We start from the raw sequence: 19662 nt of genomic DNA, 5'->3' as shown, positions 1-19662 counted from the left end.
TGTCCATTTCATCTGCTGCTGCATACATATAAAGCCTGTATATGTAGCTTGTGAAATATATTACTATTAAAGTAATTCACTGATACTGAAAATAGCACTGATAGCTTTAAATCTGCATTTCATTGCATTAGCTTAATCTGTTAATATTATGATAGGCTTGTGCAAAGCACACATGGTAGTTCTAAATGTACATACTGCTGAAACATTGCTCTTTTGCAATGTTTTGTTTTACTTCTTGTGTCCTGACAATATTTTGATTGCAGATATATGTGAACAAAGATTTGCTCAGCAGTTCCTGAAGAATGCCAAGTCATCTTTGGCTGAATTATTTGTAATGTGTTGAGAGTAGTTGTTGTTTCTTCTCTTGTACTTTTTCTTTTTGCATTCAATTATGTTTACTGTCATGATGCTGATATCCTTACCTTGTTTATGGGTCAATGATTCTTTAAACTATATCTTGGATTTTGGTAACAGAGATGGCTGTCAACAGTGTTGTTTACTCAATTGGGAAGACATTTCAGTTGGGAAGATATCTTTTGCAGAGTTAAGCTTATCATTCATGTTTTGTGCACTTTGCTCATGGAATGGAGCAAATGAGCAAACTCCTGCATAACTTGTAGCAATGATATCTGTATTTTTCAAGATGTTCAGAAACTATCTGGATATGATCCTGGGCAACCAGCTCTAGGTGACCCTTCCTGAGCAGTGGAGTTGGATCAGATGACCTCCAGAGACCCCTTTCACCCTCAACCTTTCTGTCATTCTGTGGTGAGGACTGTGTCTCATCTGACATGCAAATACCTGCTTTCCTTATTCATAGATGTACTGAGTCATCTGAGCCTTGCATTATTAGGCTTTTTTGGATGGGGAGTTAGCAATTTAATGTTGCATTTCTGGCCTTTTTGAAAAGGAAAGAAACAACATCCAGTTATCTGTCTCCTGAATCAAAATTGCTGTTTTATTAGCAGTGGGGATTATTGTTGTGGAAACTTATTAAAAGCACCTGGAAGGCTAAATAATTTGTCATATAGTTGTCTCTTATCCTCTGCTTTACTGACAAGATTAAAGAACTTGGGGAGTAATGAGATAGAGCAACAAAATACCTGGAAATCATGACGTACGGTCTAATCTGCACTGTTGCCACAGAGCAAAACTCTATCTTTAGTTACAGTTTTGGCTGATTTGCTAAGTGGAGAGGTATAAAGCTTTGGTCTTCTTCTGATTAGTCCCAGTGGTGCTGAATGGGAGAAGAACTTACTTTCTGTTCTAATTAATGCAGCATTACTGTTAAGTATAGTCACACTGCAATCTGTGTCTGTTTATATGAAAACCTTTTGAATCACAGCATATTATCACGTGCTATATGTATGTATGTGTGTGTATATATTTCCCCCCTGAAACAAGGACAACTGCGTTTAGGAGAATAACATTGCCTGCAGCTCCTGTCAGAGCTTTTCTCACGACATGTCATGTAATATCTTTTGGAGACTATGAATATTGGGAGACTGAGTTCAAACTGTTGTTTTTTTTTTTTTTTTTCCAGTTACTGTTGTTGCCCTGTAATTAATCCAGTTTCTGCAGAGCAGGCTACATTTTAAACTGCTGCCACATAGAAGGAAGAGAGTGATCTTGCCAATCTTGCACTGCAAGGATTGTGTCTTTCAGACAAATCCAGTGTTGCTGTGTTGCCACGGCGAGGCGAATCGAGTAGCACTGATGCTGTGTGAGCCAGGAGGGTTGTGCATATCATAAGTGAGAAAAACAAGTCAGGAGAAATTGTTCTAGGCCTGTGTTTGGACAGAGCTGCACACCCCTAGTAATGTTGATTCCCCATAACAAAGAGCTTTGTCCCACTTTCCTATGGGAGATCCCAGGATAGTCCCCTCCTCTTCAAGTGCTGCCATACAGCATTTCAATGCAGGCCTTATGGCACCATGCATGTTGAGAACTATTCTGATTTTAGACACATTGATTGACCGGTGTCAATTTACCATATAGACATACGGTAACAATTATTGGTACAGGAGGAAGATAAATCTGAGCAGTGTGTGTGAACTTCCAATCAGATATTTAAAGCAGTGTTGCTTCTGGGATGTGCAAGGCAGCTTTGGCTGGATGATTAAAATAGCATTATGGAAATGTAGTAGCTTGAGTTGACAGAACATCTGTGTGAGGGTAGTCACTTCCTTAGAGCACTGTAGGACCTGCCAGAGGGTTTCCCATGCAGAGAAGCCTGCTACCATCTGCTTACCTGAAAGTTTGCCATCTCTGAGTCTGCATTATATGCCACTTGCTATACTTTTAATTTGTAGCAGCCATTCTCACTTCATGTGTTTTTTTGCTGTCAACTGCTCTGGTATTTGAACAATTAAGAACTTTCAGACTAAGACCATACTACTATCATGGCTATTGCTTTAAATTGCTGTCTCCAGCTGCTTTTCTTCTGTTGGTGAGAGTTTTGGTGCTTACTGCTAGAGATCAGGATACCAGGGAGACTCAGTGTAAAAGGAGGGAGCTATCTTTTTTGGTGTGATAGCCCTTTTGAATACAGACATCAGGAAGAGAATATTCCTTCAGTTAATATAGTTCTCATTTTCCCAGTACAGGGGGTTGGAAAAGGGAAGGAAGTAACTGATCAGGAATGGGAACCTGGAGGGGAGGGGTGAGATTGAGCCAGGGCTAGCAGAGGACCTTGCTGGTGGGGAGGAGCGGCAGTTTGCTTCCTTGAAAACCAGAGATGGAAACTGCACTTGGAGCAAAATTAGTGAGGGGAGGATAACTCTGAAATAGTGCTTTTTTGTTTCCTTCTCTTTTTCTCTAAGTAGAGAAAGATTATTGTTGTCTCAGGTGTAAGAAGAGGCAGGCATTGACTTGAGATATCAGAGACTAATCAGATGCTTTGGAGAAAGGAAACATTTGGAGGAAGCTGGTAGTCAGGAAGGCATAAATAAAATTTAGGATAGTAGGGAGTGACTCTTGTTGATGGAAGAAGTGGTATCAGTGGGTTAAACTAGAGAAGAGAAAACCATATGGCTGAGTGATAGAATAGGTAGAAGTGATAGTAGGGAATGGCCATGGATAGTAGTAGTTAATGGGCATGTGAATGTGTGTGCATGAAACTACTTGTACCTTGGGCTTTGGTTTAACACCCCTGAACATGCAGGTTTAAAACACTTTGAAGCTCATTTCCTGTTCTGTGTCCCCAGACATTTAATCATGACTATATTCTAGCCCCAACATCAGTGTTTGGGCAGTCAGCCAGTTAGGAGACCTGATTTGGCCTGAAATGATCTGTAATTTTTCAGCTGGCTCAGCTCACCACTGGCTGAATGGCTTGTTGCCCGGTCTCCTGAGTACTGGCATAAGGAGTAAGTGAGTTTGCTTTTACAGGGCCACTAAAGCCCTGAGAAAAGAATGATTTGCACAGAGATGGTGACCAATATAAAGAATATAGGGTTATAACATCCTTTATCTGTAAACCAATATTTCAGCTGTTACAGTTGATCATTCTAGTGATGCTGCAGTCATACACAATCAGTCTTTAACCTGCTAAATCAGCAGTATGTGTGGACATCCAAGCATCCTTATGTGCCAGTTGACTTGCTTCTACAGAAGTGCTGGTTTTGTAGCCATAGGTGACTGACTGGCTGTGACAAAGCCAGGGAAGTGGTGTTCTGGGCTTTATCTGTATGGTGAACAGCAGAGGGGACCCATGCTGATGGTGTGCAGCTCTTACCCAGGGATATCTTCTTACCACACAGGTTAATTTCTCAATCTCAGGTAAGCAGTGAAGGTAGTATTGCCACTTCTCCAGCTGGAAGTCGAATCTGTAGATGGGTCCCCTCTGAGTTTGTCAGAGAAGAGCTTCCCAGAGTGTAACCTGCCAAGACTTGTGCATGCAGTGGTGATCTGTGCTCTAGGTGTTGTTTTCGTTGTCCAATTATCATTTATCTCATCCTGGTTTTATCTAATAGTCCTCAGTTTCCAGCAGATCCTTGCCTTAATGCTGTTGGCTTTCTCACCTGTCAGGAGCTAGGTATTAATCAGCTTAAATATAACGAGCAACTGTAACTGGAGTCTTTTATTTTTTTTTTTTTTTTTCTGCAAGCTGATACGTGTGAAACCTTGTCAAAGTATTTTCTCTTCCTCTGTTTTTTATATAGATAGAGGATGACAGTCTCCTGCTACTAGCTCAAATGGTGGATTTTCTTAATGATGAAAAGCTCCAGGATTTCAGTTTTGAAAGACAAGAATATCGAAATGATTGTCATAATTCTTAGTGATTTCTGCTTCTTAATTTTCTTAAAAAAACCACACCCTTACCCCCAACCACAATTCTATATGACGTGTTTTGTCAGCCTATTTTCTGTTGTCTCAGGTTCTATTGCTTACGTGATACTTCTAAAAGTCAGGAAGATATTGCTGCTCGCAGTTGGTGCATAACTTTTTTCTGGTTGTTATTTCAAACTTAATAGTTTTCAAACCCTATTCTTAGCAAAATAAAATCGAAAAAGGAGGTTGATGGAGGTTTTTTCTTGTTAACTGTGTTGCTTTAAAAGTTTTCTTGGTCTGTCTTATGGTTTACTTGGTCTTTTATCTGAAACATGAGTAGACCAGGAGTTTTCTTCTTTCTGCTGTTTTTCATCCCAGAATCAGATGTTTAGTGTGGGTTTTTTTGGCCAAATTATTTTAAAGTATGTCCCTTCTTGTTCTTTCATTTTAGAACAAGCTTATAATGTCTGTGTAGTATGTCACAGAAGCATCTGTCCTACCACATGTGGAGAACGAGGATGTCCTTTTCTATTAAGTATTTAAAGTGTTTGTATCAAGTAGTTCTCATGGCAAGGAATTAATGCAGCTTTCACTGTGACATTCTTGCACAGTGACTGCAGCAAGCTTTTGATACTTGCTGAATGAAAGTTTTCAAGCTATAATCTTGCAAAGATAACAGGCAAAATCCTGTTTCTCTTTTGCTTGAAGATTCTCATATATTGCTGTTTCTGTATGTCAGGTGAAACATTCAAAAACTTTTCGTAGCTTATTAGGCAAACAAATATTGTTCTCTTATTGGACTGAACAACCTGAACGAGGACATATGCACTTCAATAGATGTGCTGAAAATTCATTTGTTTTAACATGTGCATATGCAGAAACAAAAGAATTTTTTTCAACTGGCTAATACTCATATGCAGAACTTCAGTTCCTGGAGGCTGTTATTTGGGTCCTTTCCATTATTCCTGAAGTGGGTAAAAGGAGGGATTTATAATTCTGGGATCAAGGAAGATCAGAGGTGGAGGGAGAACAAGATACTGTGTATTGATTGCAGTTTCTTTGTTGTTACTTTCTTGTTCTTGTGTTTGTCCCCATATCCTCCCAAATTTCCTGTACAAATTGGAGGTTTTGAACCCAGCATCCTGTCTTGGCACAACTCTTGGGCAGTGTGGGTGGTACGGAGGGTGAAGGGCTAGCGAGTCAGTTCTGCTGTAGTGCTGAACATGTAATTCAAGCTTCTGTAGAGCATGTGCTGAAACAGTTGCTGGTAGTGTACAAAATGGAGCCCGTGATTGATTTTCCTTAGATAAAAAATGTTTAAAAATTATGTTTCTGAAAAATCAAAACCTTCTCACTCCAATTAATATTAAAATGTTATAAATATGTTATATATAAAATGTTATATATATGTTATATAGAACAGTAATTGCACATGCAGTTTGTGGGTCTGCATGCACTTGAAAAGATGAAAATTAAGTTGTAGCAGAAACCAGTGATATTTTTGGATTCTAGGTGTTTGACTCTATTTTTAAAACCTAAAATTAGCTAAGTAGCTAATTTTAGAATTCTGTTTAATGTTGGGTAGCTAAGTTATCAACTTTTTCTCAAAAAACTATCAAAGCAACTTTGTTTATCATAGTGAAAAACTTGAGTATACAAATACTCAGTTTTGTATAAAACAAAGAAAAATAAGTAGTGCTTGTGAAGATTGTAGCATGGTGACCTCTGCAAAAGATGAACTTTGATTGATGTGGAAAATGCAATAATGTTTCAGACTCTGCAGCAACTTCTGTGTTGTGTGCCAATTCATAGAATGTACTGCTGTTATTTTCCTTTGTGGCTTGTGTTGATGTGTTTAAATCTTTGGGATTTTTTCCTGTTAGAAGCTTAGTTTTGGACAATAGTAATAGACTAGAAATAATATTTAAGAGCTTAGTGCTGTATGTAGGAGTACTCTGGTTCCTTTTAATTCTGCTTGAGTATATGATTCAGTATCTGATCTGTGCCATCAGCATCAGTGGGACTGCCTTGTCCTATATGTAAATGTGCTTATTTATAAAAATTCCTTCTTTAATAGGAAGCAGAGATGATGCATTGGTCTTGCAGGACAGCTCAGTTTATTCCTTCCTCAATGTCACAGGACCAGCTGTGTATTATTCTGCCTTCATCAAACTGTTCTTTGTGTCAATAAATAATACAGTATGCAAGATGTTGGTCCATGCTGTCTTAGACTTGACTGTACTGAGTAGAGTGTAAATGCATTGTTATATACATGTTTAAATTTTTATAACAGCAGTGTTTCCAGTGACTTAGAGTGATTTGTAGTATAAAGTACTGTGATTTGACATTGTTAATTGTAATGGGCTTCTGAAATGAATCCTAAATAAAATAATCCTGGTTTTTGGTGGATTGAAACCCATATCAAAATAAACCTTATCCAAATGGAGAGTTGTTAACTTTTTATCCTACCCAATTTTCTTGTTCAGTATTGATTTCTTTTTCTGCTTCTTACTCCCATAATCTATATGTATTTTTTGCTCCCATTTCTTGTAAAGATCTTTCATCTTTATTACTTTAAAAAAAACAAAGGTCTGTCTCATTTTGGTAGTTGGAAAAGAAGCCCTGATGCTCTAGTCAGTATGATTCTAGGATACAGAAAGCTATTTAAAATAGTTTTACACAGGGCAAAATACCACCATTCTTCTCATTCAGTTTTTTTGAGGAAACAGGAAGAAATCCTAAATTTCCTGAACTTCTAGTGACTTTTCAGAGTCCTTTTTTAGGCGTGAGATTGATTCCTAAAAGATATCTTTCCTTCTGTATTAGCATTGTAAGCGCTCTGGCAGATTTAAGACCTTGTTCTGCAGAGGCTTAATATTTTGCATGGAAGTAATTAGTTGCAGATGTTAACTCAAGTTCCTTTAATCATCAAAAAATCTGAAATAATGCCTATTTTTGATTGTGTTAGTGCCTTGAGGCTAATGTAGTTGTATTCTCTTGTACACTGGAGGAGCACAAGAGATAAAATGATATATGTTTGAGAGGTGTAGTGATTGAAAACACTAAAATTCTTGAACTTTGTGCAGCTATTGTTTTTTTTTCTAATGAAGTGGGTTTGTACCTGAATGACATTAAGTCACAAAAAATTGAATGATCTTGCTTATACCTAGTTGAAAATGAGTATTTTGTTTGCTCACCAGTAGTGAAAATTGCATTCATTGCTGTTGTAGTCCTAAAAAGTATTATTTTTCTTCCTGAAATAGTTGATCTGATTCTTCTGAAAATCGGTTTTAGCTGATACTGTAACCAGTAAACAAAGAAGTTTCACTTAAGCTTAAAATGTTTACACAGTCTCTAGTGACCCTTCTTAGTGTTGACAAATGCCTGGCTGCTCATGTAAGTGCAGGTGTAGGAGTGTTTGTAGAAAACAGCTACTTTTCTTCCCTAGTAAAACTTGGGCTGACTGTACCAGCAGCAGCAGTGCTTCCTGAGCTGGACAGCCTCATCCTTTTTAAAGTTGGTTTTTGGGATTACATGGCTGCTGTAGACAGAGGTGAGGAACAAATGCCTTTGCTAATGGTCACACCACTTGACGGATTCTCAAAATAAGTTTTCCCAATTCTGTTCATGTAAATATTCATAACATAGGAAGCAAATAATTCCCAAATAATGATCACTTACCTGCATATTTTTTTTTCTCCCTTTTTCTTTTAGATGCTATACATGTTCCACATTTGATAATGCTAGCTGTACTGTTTTGTTCTTAATTAGAAGATATGTTTTGTTCTTTTTATTATGGTTGTAAAGAAGCCCTATGAGTTGTCTTTTATGCTAACATTCTTTATAAATAAATTATTAGCATATGAAGATTCATGAAGGTCCTGGCTATATTCCAAAATACTCTACAAGATACCAAGGAATACTCCATTCTTTTTATTTTGTAGAGGACTTCATGCATAAGGGATGCGCTTCAACTCTGCACTTCTTTCTGCAAGTTCTGTGAGCCCATTCAATCTGCATTTTTTAAAATTCTCTCTAAATATATTTCCTCCAGAATTTTTTCTTGTCCTCATTCTAGAGCTGTTTCCAAGGCCCATACCTAATTTACAAGACATAGGAAAACAATTAGTTAGAGACAATAAAGGAGTAACAAGCAGAAGTGGCCTCTAATGACCAGCATAGAAATCTGTGAATTTAACATACTGTACTTCTGAACGTAAACATGTTTTTTGGGTATTTTTAAAAAAAATACATATAATGAATTACAGTTGCAGGGGAAAAATGCAGAAAGACAGGCTAAGGATGTCACTAGTTAAGTGGCTTGTCTTCCTGGTGCTATTGCTGGATGCAAGGAACATGATCAAGTTCTGAGGGCTTCTAATGGTATGGGTTAAGAAAGACTGAATTTAAAATACTTGGAAATTAAGCAGATAAATTAGGTGTAGTCAGGTTCTAAAAAATGGGAAGAATGCCCAGACACTGGCAATCTGGACAATGGAGAAGTTTCCACTGCTAAACAAAAGATATGGAAGGAAGATTAAAAGTTACAGTTATTTGCCTTGAAGGTGATACCCAAGGTGTCTACAGGTGATATCTACGAAGGGGATGGCTACAGAGAAATGTCAAGGGCTAAGGTTTTGGTTTAAACAAGAGACCAGATCTGAAACACTACCTGTGAGCTTCCATCATGGAGATGAGAAGTTTTGAGGGCAGTGATGAAGGTGGCTGAAAGCCAAGATTCTTGGTCTGAGATTTGGGCTGCAAAGAAGATCAATTAGGGGCATCATTTCTTGCAGAGGAGTGGAAGGAAATTTTATTTGGAGAAGGTCTGCATAGACTTTGCAGGAGTATTTAGGATTCAAGGAGAGTGCCTGGGTCAGGGAATTCTCTCTTTTCCCTAGCATTGTCCAAATAAGTTCAATGATTACCGTGAGGAGGACTGGCATCCAGAGTGGTGGCTGTGCCCTTGTTGGAGATCAAGGAAGCAAGTTAGTGAAGCCTAAGTTGCTGCAAATAATAGTAAAAGAAGGTAGGAAGTAGGAAAATGAAGGAGGTCAGGAGGAAGTGTCACAGTAAGAGGAAAAAAAGCTAAAACTGGATGGAGAGGGATAGGAGTTGAATAAGGATTCTGTCTCGTGTTCCTTCTGTTTGAGGAACTGTGCTCATGTCATACACACATCTAGCCACTTGCTAGAAATAAATTCTGCTTGTCATCTATGTCTAAAAGAAACCACTAAACGAATCTGGTTTTTGGGGTAATTTTCTGGGCAATAAATCACAGAACCATAGAGTATCTTGAGTTGTACAGAAGCCCACAAGGATCATCGAGTCCACTTCTGGTACTGAGGGGACAAGCCCAACAGACACACCCTGTCCCTGAAAGCACTGTCCAAATACTTCTTGAACTGTGTCAGGCTTGGGATCCTGTTCCAGTGCCCAACCACCCTCTGGGTGAGGAACATTTTCTTATATCCAGCCTAAATCTCCCCTGACACAGTTTCAGGCCATTCCCTTGGGTCCCATCACTGGTTACCACAGAGAAGAGATCAGTGCCTGTCCCTCCTCTTCCCCTCATGAGGAAGTTGTAGACCACAATGAGGTTTCCCTTCAGTCTCCTCCAGGCTGAACAGACCAAGTGACCTCAGCCACTCCTCATAGAGCTTCTTCTCCTGGCTGTTTATTATCAGAGGATGGCTCTCCTTTGTACACTCTCTATTAGCTCTGTGTCCTTCTTATATTGTAGCACCCAAAACTGCCCCAAGGACTCGAGATGAGGCTCCCCCAGATCAGAGCAGGACAATCCCTTCCCTTGCCCTGCTGGTGATGCTGTGCCTGATGCCTCCCAGGATGATAGCTGGCCCTCCTGGCTGCCAGGGCACTGCTGACTCAGATTCAACTTAGCATTGACCAGGATTCCCAGATTCCTCTCCACAGGTTTTTTGTATATGGAAAAGTTATTTTAAAATAATTTATCAAAATGTATTAGACATGTTGTCTTCTGATGTCATAATGAACTATTACTAACTCCCTTGGAGGAAGCAGGGTTGAAATGGGGAATATTCTGCATTTCAGCATTTCATTCCTAGGCCACTAGATACATGCACAACTGTATAGTATGTGTATATAGTACATTGCTGTTTTGAGTAAAACAGTGAGCAGGTAGGATGCTTACAGATAGCTAAAAGCATAATGTTCTTACAGTAGTTTAGAACATTCACAAAGGACAGTTAGACTTTGTAATTTTTTTTAATAACAAAAACTCTTTCCTAGTAAGTTATCATCTATCTACTCTGCCTGTGCTAGAGTTTTGGGCCATGTCCATCTGCAAGGTTATTTTAAAGGTGAACATATATTTAGAAGCAGCACTTTGGGCAAACACTATCAGATAGATGATTTGGGGACAAAACATTCTGTTAAAAAATGCATAAGATTCCTCTTCAAATCTGTTTGGAAAATCTTTATCACCAATACTCAGTGTTTTTGATATACTAAAGTTACCTTCATGCCTGTAGGATTCATTTATTTTCCAATAAAAATATTCTTTTGTAACCCAGTGATCTTTGACCAAGTTCATTGCCTGAAGAAAAAAGAAAAAATCAGTGAAATAAATATAAGCATAACTTGTCTTTAAAGAGAAAACTCTTGCTAAGTAACAGTCTCCCTGTTAATGGTGGAGCTTCCCTCTTCAGCTGTCACAGACACAAACAGCTGTGGTACTCCTTCATGAGCATACTTCTGTCATCTCAGAGCAGCCCAGCAAACTGGGAGAAAGTGGTAACTTTTGCAGGATGATCATGATAAAAACCAAACATTAGGAAAAAATAATCAAGCCTCTTTCTCTGTACGTGCTTGACAGTAGAGAGTAATGTAGCCGTCCATCCAGGAAGGGTGATCCAGCAAGAGCAAAACCCAGCACAACTGCTCTATTCTTCCAGTTCTTCCTCCTTCAGACTCCAGTCACCTGAGCAGCAGTATATGTATGTCCATGCCTCTTTTATGAATGTATATTCACCATATACTGAGAGAACTGATGGGGTTGTGATATGTGGGGTCATTATAAAACTGTGTATGCTGAGAGACTGGAGTAAAGTCTTGCAGTTAGCATGTGAAATGTTTTTTAGGTACTGACTCTCAAACGTTTCTTTTTTTTTTTTTTTTTCTATTTAGTGCCTGCTTTTTTTTTGTTTCACTGTCTCTGAAAGTAGTGTCTGCTTGGAGATCAAGCTTGACCAAAGAATAAAAGTCCATGATTTCCTCACAGGTTATTTCTGAATGATAGGCTTGCACAAATATTTGTCTCTTAACAGTTATCTATCCATCTGCAGAAAATCCAAATGATAATAAACTGTGTGCCCTTTTGGTATAGTAAGCCAATGGCCTACTTTTTAGTGGTAAGAACAGTTGCTGGTGGCCTGTTAGCTTTTCTTGACTCTATTCTAATTTTTATTTCTATTTTTTTATTCTTGAAGCTCACAAAGAAATTGGAATGAATTTTTAGAGGGTTTTTGCAGTTTGCTTTCTAAAGAGCCTGTTGTGTCACAGCAGATAAGAAAGACTTTTGTTAAAAGTCATTGTGTTGACAAGTGAGGCTTGGTAACTGGTCAGAAGACTCGCTACTGTGTGCATAATTAAAGCACAGTAGGTTCCAGTTGGTGATTTGGGTGTCAAGCATTATAATTTGTGGTCTTCTCTGAATGATATTTAGGTAGTTTGTGGACACTTTGAGAGCATACAGTGTTCCTGCATAGGCAGCTGCAATAGCTGTTTAAAAAACTTGCACCTGTTTCTAGTTTCAGATTTTAATTATTAGATCTATTTATGGGTCTTGGCAAAACCAGTCTAATCTCAGCTTATTTTAATAACATTGCTCATTTAAAAGTAGCTACTGCTGTAGTTTCATGGTACTTGAACCTCTCTTGAGACTTTTGAATAAGCTTTTGGAATGACTAGAAGAAAGTAGCTTTCTGTTAGATAAGATTTTCAAGTTTTACTCAAAATACTTTAAATTCTAAGAGTTTGCTTATGTTGCTTGGAAGCGAAGGTGGAATACGGAAACAGTTTGACAGGTTTTGATATATGTGTTTATGCTGGGAGTCTCTCCAATCTTATATTTTTAAATTGATCCTTCTGAGGTCTCTAATTATAAGTATTTTAGCATAGTTCTCTCTGCGTGTATTAAATTGTTGCTTATTCTTTCTTCTGCTGGCCAGGAAGCATGTTGGTGACTTGAGGGGGTGTCAGCTGCTCACCCATGAATCAGTATGCTCACTCTCTGTTGTATTTTCACTCAATTCTTGTTGCTTAAAAACTCAGAAGAAGCATGTGGTATTGTTATTTAGGGATGTGATTTTTCTTCCATCAGGGTTGTATACTTGAATATATTTGGTAAAATATGTCTTCAGCTGCCACTGGTAGAGTACGACGTCATGTAGCTCATGCTATCAATCATTGGTAATTGCACACAGAGATGTGTCTGTAGAAGAAGCTCTTGTGTTATCTCCTGTAAACTCCCTCAAATACCTGTTGACCTTTCTCTTCAACTTACTGTTTTCTTATGTTTATCTCAAAATGTCACTTCCTGGAAGAAAGCCTTTGAGCTGATCATACACTTAGCATTGGGATTTTTCATCTCTATTGAGTCTATGTATTTTCTTCTGAGTGACTGAAGGAAAGCAGACTGTGCCATTCAAACTTTCTTAATGACTCTAATTGGATTATAGTGCTCTGGAAGTCAACAGCTTTTGTGTGTTTATACAGTGGTTCCTGCAGTAGAAACAGATGTGAATTCAAAACTTGTTTTCCAATTAATGGCTGTTTCATGCAGTCTGAATGTGGAAACAGATGAAGTTTGGAGAATGATGGAGCTTATATTATGGTTGCTGCATGCAGCACCTGAAACTGAAAACTTAAAAAAAGGTGAAAGCAAAATCTTCCTGGCACTTGATGGTGCAAAGTTGTGAAAGTGCACAAAGCACATCAACAGTGGCTCATTTCAGTGAATCTGACTTACTGTAGCTACTCAAACTTCATAATTCTTTTTCACTCAGAGGGATTGTTTTTGGGGACTTGCAAGTTAACCATGTTTTTTACCAAACATATTTCTATTTATCAATAAAGCAATTAGGTTAATGTAAATATACCTTGACCATGAATATACCTTAAGATCTGAGATGCACTGTTACTTTTTCCCTCATAAAAATGCAGTTATTTCAGGGATGGTTGATCCTTTGCAAGAAGAATTTCAATATCTATCAGCAAAATGTTAGTGAATTTAGTCAGAGAGAGTAAAGACTGTCATTTGCCTCCAGATACTGAGTTTTGAATATGAGAAATGTACCTGCAAAATGTATTATTCCTACACTGAAGTATTTTGATTCTTAACCATTCAGTAACATTTCAGATTTCTCATTCTCTGTCAAGCATCTCTTTGGCTCCTTTACATCATGCTGTCTCCTTGGGGAGAACATGACTGTGGGAATGATGTCTTGTTCTGGCGACCTCATTCTCTCCAGTTGCATCTTACACAGAGCCCCTGCTAACCTTGGAAAGCTTTCCAAAGCTTCAAATTCCAGGTGGTAGAAATTTTTGTCTGCTTTTGTTATTGATATTTGAGCGTGATACTGCTGCCACAACAGAGTCTGAGTAGCTTTTGCAGGAATACAAGGAAGTTATTTTCTCACATAAGTGGGTCATACTAGAAGTAAAAATTATCCTAAATGGTATTGCTTATTTTCTCTCTGTAGAATAGTGTTTTGCTGCTTTGAAAGTTTTTTCTTTGCTTCTCAGTTAAGGGAGAGAAGCATTGATACCATTAGACAGTATTAATGATCTTGCACTTGACAGTGAATTTGAGGAGCTCAGTCCTTTGTTTTTTTATTGTTTGGAAGAAATATGGATGTGATGTGACTCCTATTGAGAAAAGTGGCTGAAGAACTTCAGTTTGACAGCATTTTCATCAGTGCATCTATTAAAATGTTGCTTTGTATTTCTAGTACCAATATATTGAAGGTAATAATGCTGCTGTAATTTATTTTAAATGCAAACTTAATAGCACTTTGGAAAAATGTGAGGGCTAATAAAGTACTCTTTGTGTAACAATGCCTTTTTTTAACCTAATGCTTGTTTTAAATGCCTACAATTTTTTTTTTTTTTGCTTACATTAGTCATTGAGCTACTGTGTTTTTTAAAGAAGCTTGAAAAGGTGGTGCTGTATTGAAAATCTGATGTGTTTATTTTGGATGCCTTAAAATGTTTTAGGACTGGAATGGGCCATTTTTGTCTATTGTTAGAATAAGCTCTTTAAGCCAAGGTTTAGAACAGTACTCTTCATTCTATGTGCAAATCTTTAAACCTTTACTGATTGTTAAAGATCACACTGTAAGGTACTGCTTATAACCATGATGATGTTAGTCTTATTGAAAGGGAATTTCAAAATCGTGTTTTATCTTATGGTCCTTAATGGCTTTATAATTAATTCTGCTTTTAGGACTGATTTTTGGGACTGATGGTCTGTACTGATTGGAACAATGAGTTGTGAATTGAAGGGAAACCATGCTGTGGTGGTGGTTGTTAATAAACAAAGTGGCTGTGATTTTTTTTTTTTTTTTTTTTTTTTTTTTTTTTTTTTTTGTAGCGGTTACTTCAGATCTTGTCAAGTTATGTAGGATTTATTTATTATGAAGAAGGTGAAGAAGAGCCCTTCTGATTTCTTAAAAAAAAAAAAAATTGAATTATTGCTAGATGTGCCTTAGCACAAATCCTGTAGTTGAAGTAAAACTCTCTAAATTCTTCAGTGGACAAGCAAAGACAATCTAAAAAATACCTTATAAATTTTTTCTGCAGTAGTGTTGTGGATCTGAGTGGTGTTCTTTTGGGGTTCCTGGCAAAAATAGTGTAGGATTGTGCATGAACATAAATCAATGAACTTGTCTGAATCATTAGAATTTCTTAGAGAAAACCAACTTAGGATGTGGCTTCTGTTGAAGCAGCAGTTTGTTTGTAAGCAATATGATTTTAGTAATGAGATGCTGACTAGAATTTGTGTCTTTAGAGAAGAAGAGGAACGTCTGAGAAATAAGATCCGAGCAGATCATGAAAAGGCTTTGGAAGAGGCTAAGGAGAAATTGAAGAAATCACGAGATGAGATTCAAGCTGAGATTCAGACAGAAAAGAACAAAGTAATGCAAGAATTGAAAAAGAAAGACAGCAAGCCACTGCCCCCTGTTCCTTTACCAAACCTGATAGGGATAAACAGCGGAGAACCAGCAGACCCAGATATCCGAGAGAAGAGGAACAAAGTTAAAGAGGTAAAGATGATGATGATGTGGTCCTACCCATTCTTGTGCCTAACAGCAGTTTTTTATGTTGCTATGATTTATGTTAAAAAAGAAAAACAGATCTACAAACCATTTAGTAAACTAAAAGTGCGCCAGTATTAATCAGCATCAGCATTATTTGCCTGGTGTTGGAGTGTTAGTATTTCACTGGATAACAACTTAAAAATTATTTTAAGGAATTTCTTCAGTTTAGTGGTATGGATTCAAAGTGAGTTTGTCATTAACACATGGAACAGTAACAAGAGTATCCTTAAATTGTGAGTTTCCTTTCAAAGAATGGGATATGTTACTATGTCACAGGATATTCTAAGGTGTTAAAACATTAGATGGAAAAGATAAGGAAAAAGAAGACCTGCTAATATTTGAAAATTACCAAATTATCCCATACATTTAAAATATCACAAAATACATTTTAAATGTGTTTAAAAATGGAGTAAGTTTAAGTGGATTGAATGTTTTAGGTAACTGAGGCAAAGTAAGATCTTTGCTTAGGCTTTTGTTTCTGTGGCAGCTTTTGCTTTGGCAATTGCTGTTTGTGGTCTTATCCTCTCCACTACTGTGAGATTCATCCTGGCAATGCCAATTTCCTTTTACTATTGCCAGACATTTCTCTGTCTGTACTTCTAACTAGTATGGCAGAAACTTTGTACAGCCATATTGTTATTTTTCTTTCCTGCACTCTGATTAGTTTTATGCCAAAAAATTGGTTTAGCAAAGCAGGAATGGTTCAGGCCAGATGCAGACATGCACAGACACTGTTGCTTGCTAAAGAATTACCAGGGCGATAGCACTTAGTATTTACATCAGATAAATCTACTTTAAAATTGAAATCTGAGTTTAATTAGCTTATAAAACCAAATATAAATCAGTCATACACCTGTCCTTGTCATAGGAAGAAGTTGTAGCTGGATTATATGCCATTCTGTGGCTAGATCACTCAAGATGGACTTTTACTTTGAGTATTAATGATGGCTGGATGGAATCCATTCTTATCAAGTAATGAGCAACTGATTATTATTTATTAGTGATGCAGTGTGGAGCTGTGTCACTATTTGTAGCAGTTACTCCATTCAGAGCCCTGTCACAGCCTGAATATTTGAAGTGGCAAATCCTTTCCCAGAGGATGTGCCTGTTAGTAATTACTGCAGAAGCACTTTTGCTTAGGAAGTTGTCTGGAATATTGCACCTCCTTGACCCTGCTTGGTTAGGGCTGCTTCTCAAAGGACAGCATTTAATTGTGGATTTGAAAAGACTACTGACTTTTCTGCAAACATTTTGAGTGAGAATATGCAAAGCATTTTGCTTTTCTAAATGTTTTTGTAGGGTGAACAGTGAACAGCATGGTTGTCAACACTTCTTAATTTATACTACAGATTACTGTAGCAAAATACCTCTGAGATGGAATTAATGCATAAAATAAATTTGAGTTTACCAAGTAATGCAAAATTACTGACCACAGCTAACAAGAACCAGTGGGAAGAAATAATCAACCAAAGTTCTTATAGACCAAGTCTGTAATTGGAGGGGAGGGTTTTGAAAATTAGTATTTGCATTTCTGAGGGTTTTTGTTAGAATGTAGACTGAGAGATAATAAGCTTTAGGTTAGTATAAAATGGAAATTTTCTTGGTCTCGTGAAAAAATAGTAAAATTTGGACCATTCTTGCTGTTCTAAACCTGAAGGTATAGCAGATTGTAAGGAATTCAAGGTAGTTTGTGAGTAAGAATCACCAGGTGGTGATGCTTAGCTGCAGTTGCCACACACCTTGCACTGTAAAAGGCTTACTCCTTTTTTTGATCAGCCTACATGTGAGTCACACTGACAAGCTGTTTTTCTATTGCATAACTTGTTGATGAAACTATTATGGTTTCTGAAGTGCAGCTTTTCATCACCAAACCATGGGTTTTTGTGGGACTATGATTTAAGTGGGTAAGTCCTTCTGTTAGGATAATAATGCCTTTGTCTTGTGCAGTTTTCACTTGTGCTTGTAACAGCCCAGGATCATGGGAACATGCCTGAAAATTATTTGTTATGTGAATTGTCTTCATTGACTCAGTCATGTTATTACTGTAGGTACCAGGTGATCTCCCAAATTTTTAATGTTTGTTTCATGCAGGGTAGGAGACTGTCACTTCTACAGCTAGATGTGTGAAGGCATTGAACACTGGAGTGGGAGGTCTGCTAGGGACAAATGGTAATGCTGAGGAATCATTGATGGAACACTGTGGCTGAGTGTAAACATATGTTAAGTGTGTAAAATGAATACTGTTTTGTTTGAAACCTGTTTTTGACAGCATCAGATGTCTCAGAAGGCTGCAGCAATTTCAGAGATGTGAAGTGCATTGTGAAATATGTTCATCACTGAGGTCCTCCCTCACTGTTTTATGTAACCAGTGTAGATTAATACAAACAGTCTTTGTAGATAGAGACTTAGCAGAAAAAAAGAACCAGTTTCAGGAGACAATATCTCTAATGTAGGCCCACAACTGATATATAAAAAATGCATATATATACTTTTTGACATATAAGACTTTATGATTGTGGATTGACGCCTGAAAATTAGCACAGAGAAGCTACTGTCTCTTTGGAGGCTGCATATCTGGCTTCAAAATTCCTGATGGTCTCAAGAAAGCATTTGACCTGCTTTGGTTTACTGCGAATTGTCCTGATACATATTTGAGGAACTTCACTCTCAAAGAACAGCTTTAGACTGCTCAAATTCACAAAATGAATGCTGTTATACAGCTTATTTCACCTCCTATTAAATGGTAAAAAACTGTATAGAATTGGGAATTGGGTGGAATGATGGCAGCTGTTCATACCCCATGAGTCTTTACTTTTAGGAGAAAGGCTGGAAAATTTTCAAATGAGGATCCAGTTTCTGTTATTTTTGCAGAAAATACATAACCAGTTTTTCTAGCGACTCGATGGAAGCTGGTTTTTAAGCATCTCTGTATAAGGTGTGGTTTGGCAGTAATTTAATATTTTAAAAAGGCATATTTTGATTTTTACCAAGAAGTGCATATAAAAGTAAAAAAGAAGTTGTGTAATGCTCTTAAAAGAGCTCTACAAAACATTTGAAAGCTTTATATAATAGGAATGTTTGCTGAACACAGAGGGAGGCTTCTTAAGGTCGTGGAATACAACTGGGAGCCGAGTCTGCATCTTACTCATTTTGTTTTTGTGTGTCATTTGACTCTGATAATTATATTTAATTTACATTGTATTCTCAAGTTTAGTTTGCACAGCTGTATAATCTGTCTATTTTCTTCTAAGAAGCTATTAATTGTTTCAATGAGAAGCATTTAAGAGTTGGCTGATTATTTTAGATGCACAGTGACAACTCTGAGAAGTAAAGGTTTTCCACTTGCTTACCATACATGCTTTATAGCACTTCTCTGGCATATCAGCTTGCTGTTCAGGCTTTTAAAAGATGCTGTGGTGTTTAATTAACTGGTACTTTAAAAACAAACACATTGAAAATTCTTCTTGCTTCTACACTTTAGCTTTGTATTAATATTTCTGCATTTTCTCCTATGTAAAAGAAAAATATTGGAAATAGAAAATACTTTCTTTTTTAAGATTGTAAGTGCAACTTGTATAATTTTGCAACGAGAGTTTAAGATGTGTCTTTATTGTGATTAATGAAGAGAAATTAAGAACAAATCCTGTCTTTTGAAAGTCATTGGTTTCTTTTTGAAGTTAAATTAGCTATAAATTGCTTGAGCATTTGGAATTTTGGCATTTAATTTCCTTTATTTTATTCTTTAAAGGTATTCAGAGTATTTTTTTTTTCTTTCAGTTTAAAGGTAGTTATTTCTAGTGCTCTGTGGTCTATAGTGAGTTTTATTTCCATGGGAAGGTAAATTTTACCCAGTCAAATAAGGAAAATTTTGTAATTCTTTTCACTCTATTCAGGGTTCATGTTTTCTTTCATTTCAGCCTGTGATGTCCCAGTATTATCTTACTGCCAGCACTCATTTAGGATACTTGTTAAAATAGTATATTTCATCCAATATTTCATCCTAATCCTATGCAGGTGATCCTTCCTCTCT

General features: G+C 37.2%; 2 protein-coding genes across 2 annotated transcripts in view; one reads left to right on the top strand and one right to left on the bottom strand.

The window, feature by feature from the left end:
- Positions 1-19662, top strand: part of MAN1A2 (mannosidase alpha class 1A member 2) — a 136313-nt gene that overhangs the window by 14650 nt on the left and 102001 nt on the right. The window contains exon 2 of the mRNA XM_079306315.1: positions 15323-15578. Coding sequence (XP_079162441.1) covers positions 15323-15578 — 256 coding nt within the window. The remainder of the gene's footprint in view (positions 1-15322; positions 15579-19662) is intronic.
- FBXO40 (F-box protein 40) overlaps positions 1-19662 on the bottom strand; it is a 277886-nt gene that overhangs the window by 253665 nt on the left and 4559 nt on the right. The gene's annotated exons all lie outside the window — the stretch shown is intronic.

The sequence above is a fragment of the Erithacus rubecula genome, assembly GCF_903797595.1.
Source record: "Erithacus rubecula genome assembly, chromosome: 1".
Taxonomy (NCBI): domain Eukaryota; kingdom Metazoa; phylum Chordata; class Aves; order Passeriformes; family Muscicapidae; genus Erithacus; species Erithacus rubecula.
This window is presented reverse-complemented; position numbering and strand designations above follow the sequence as displayed.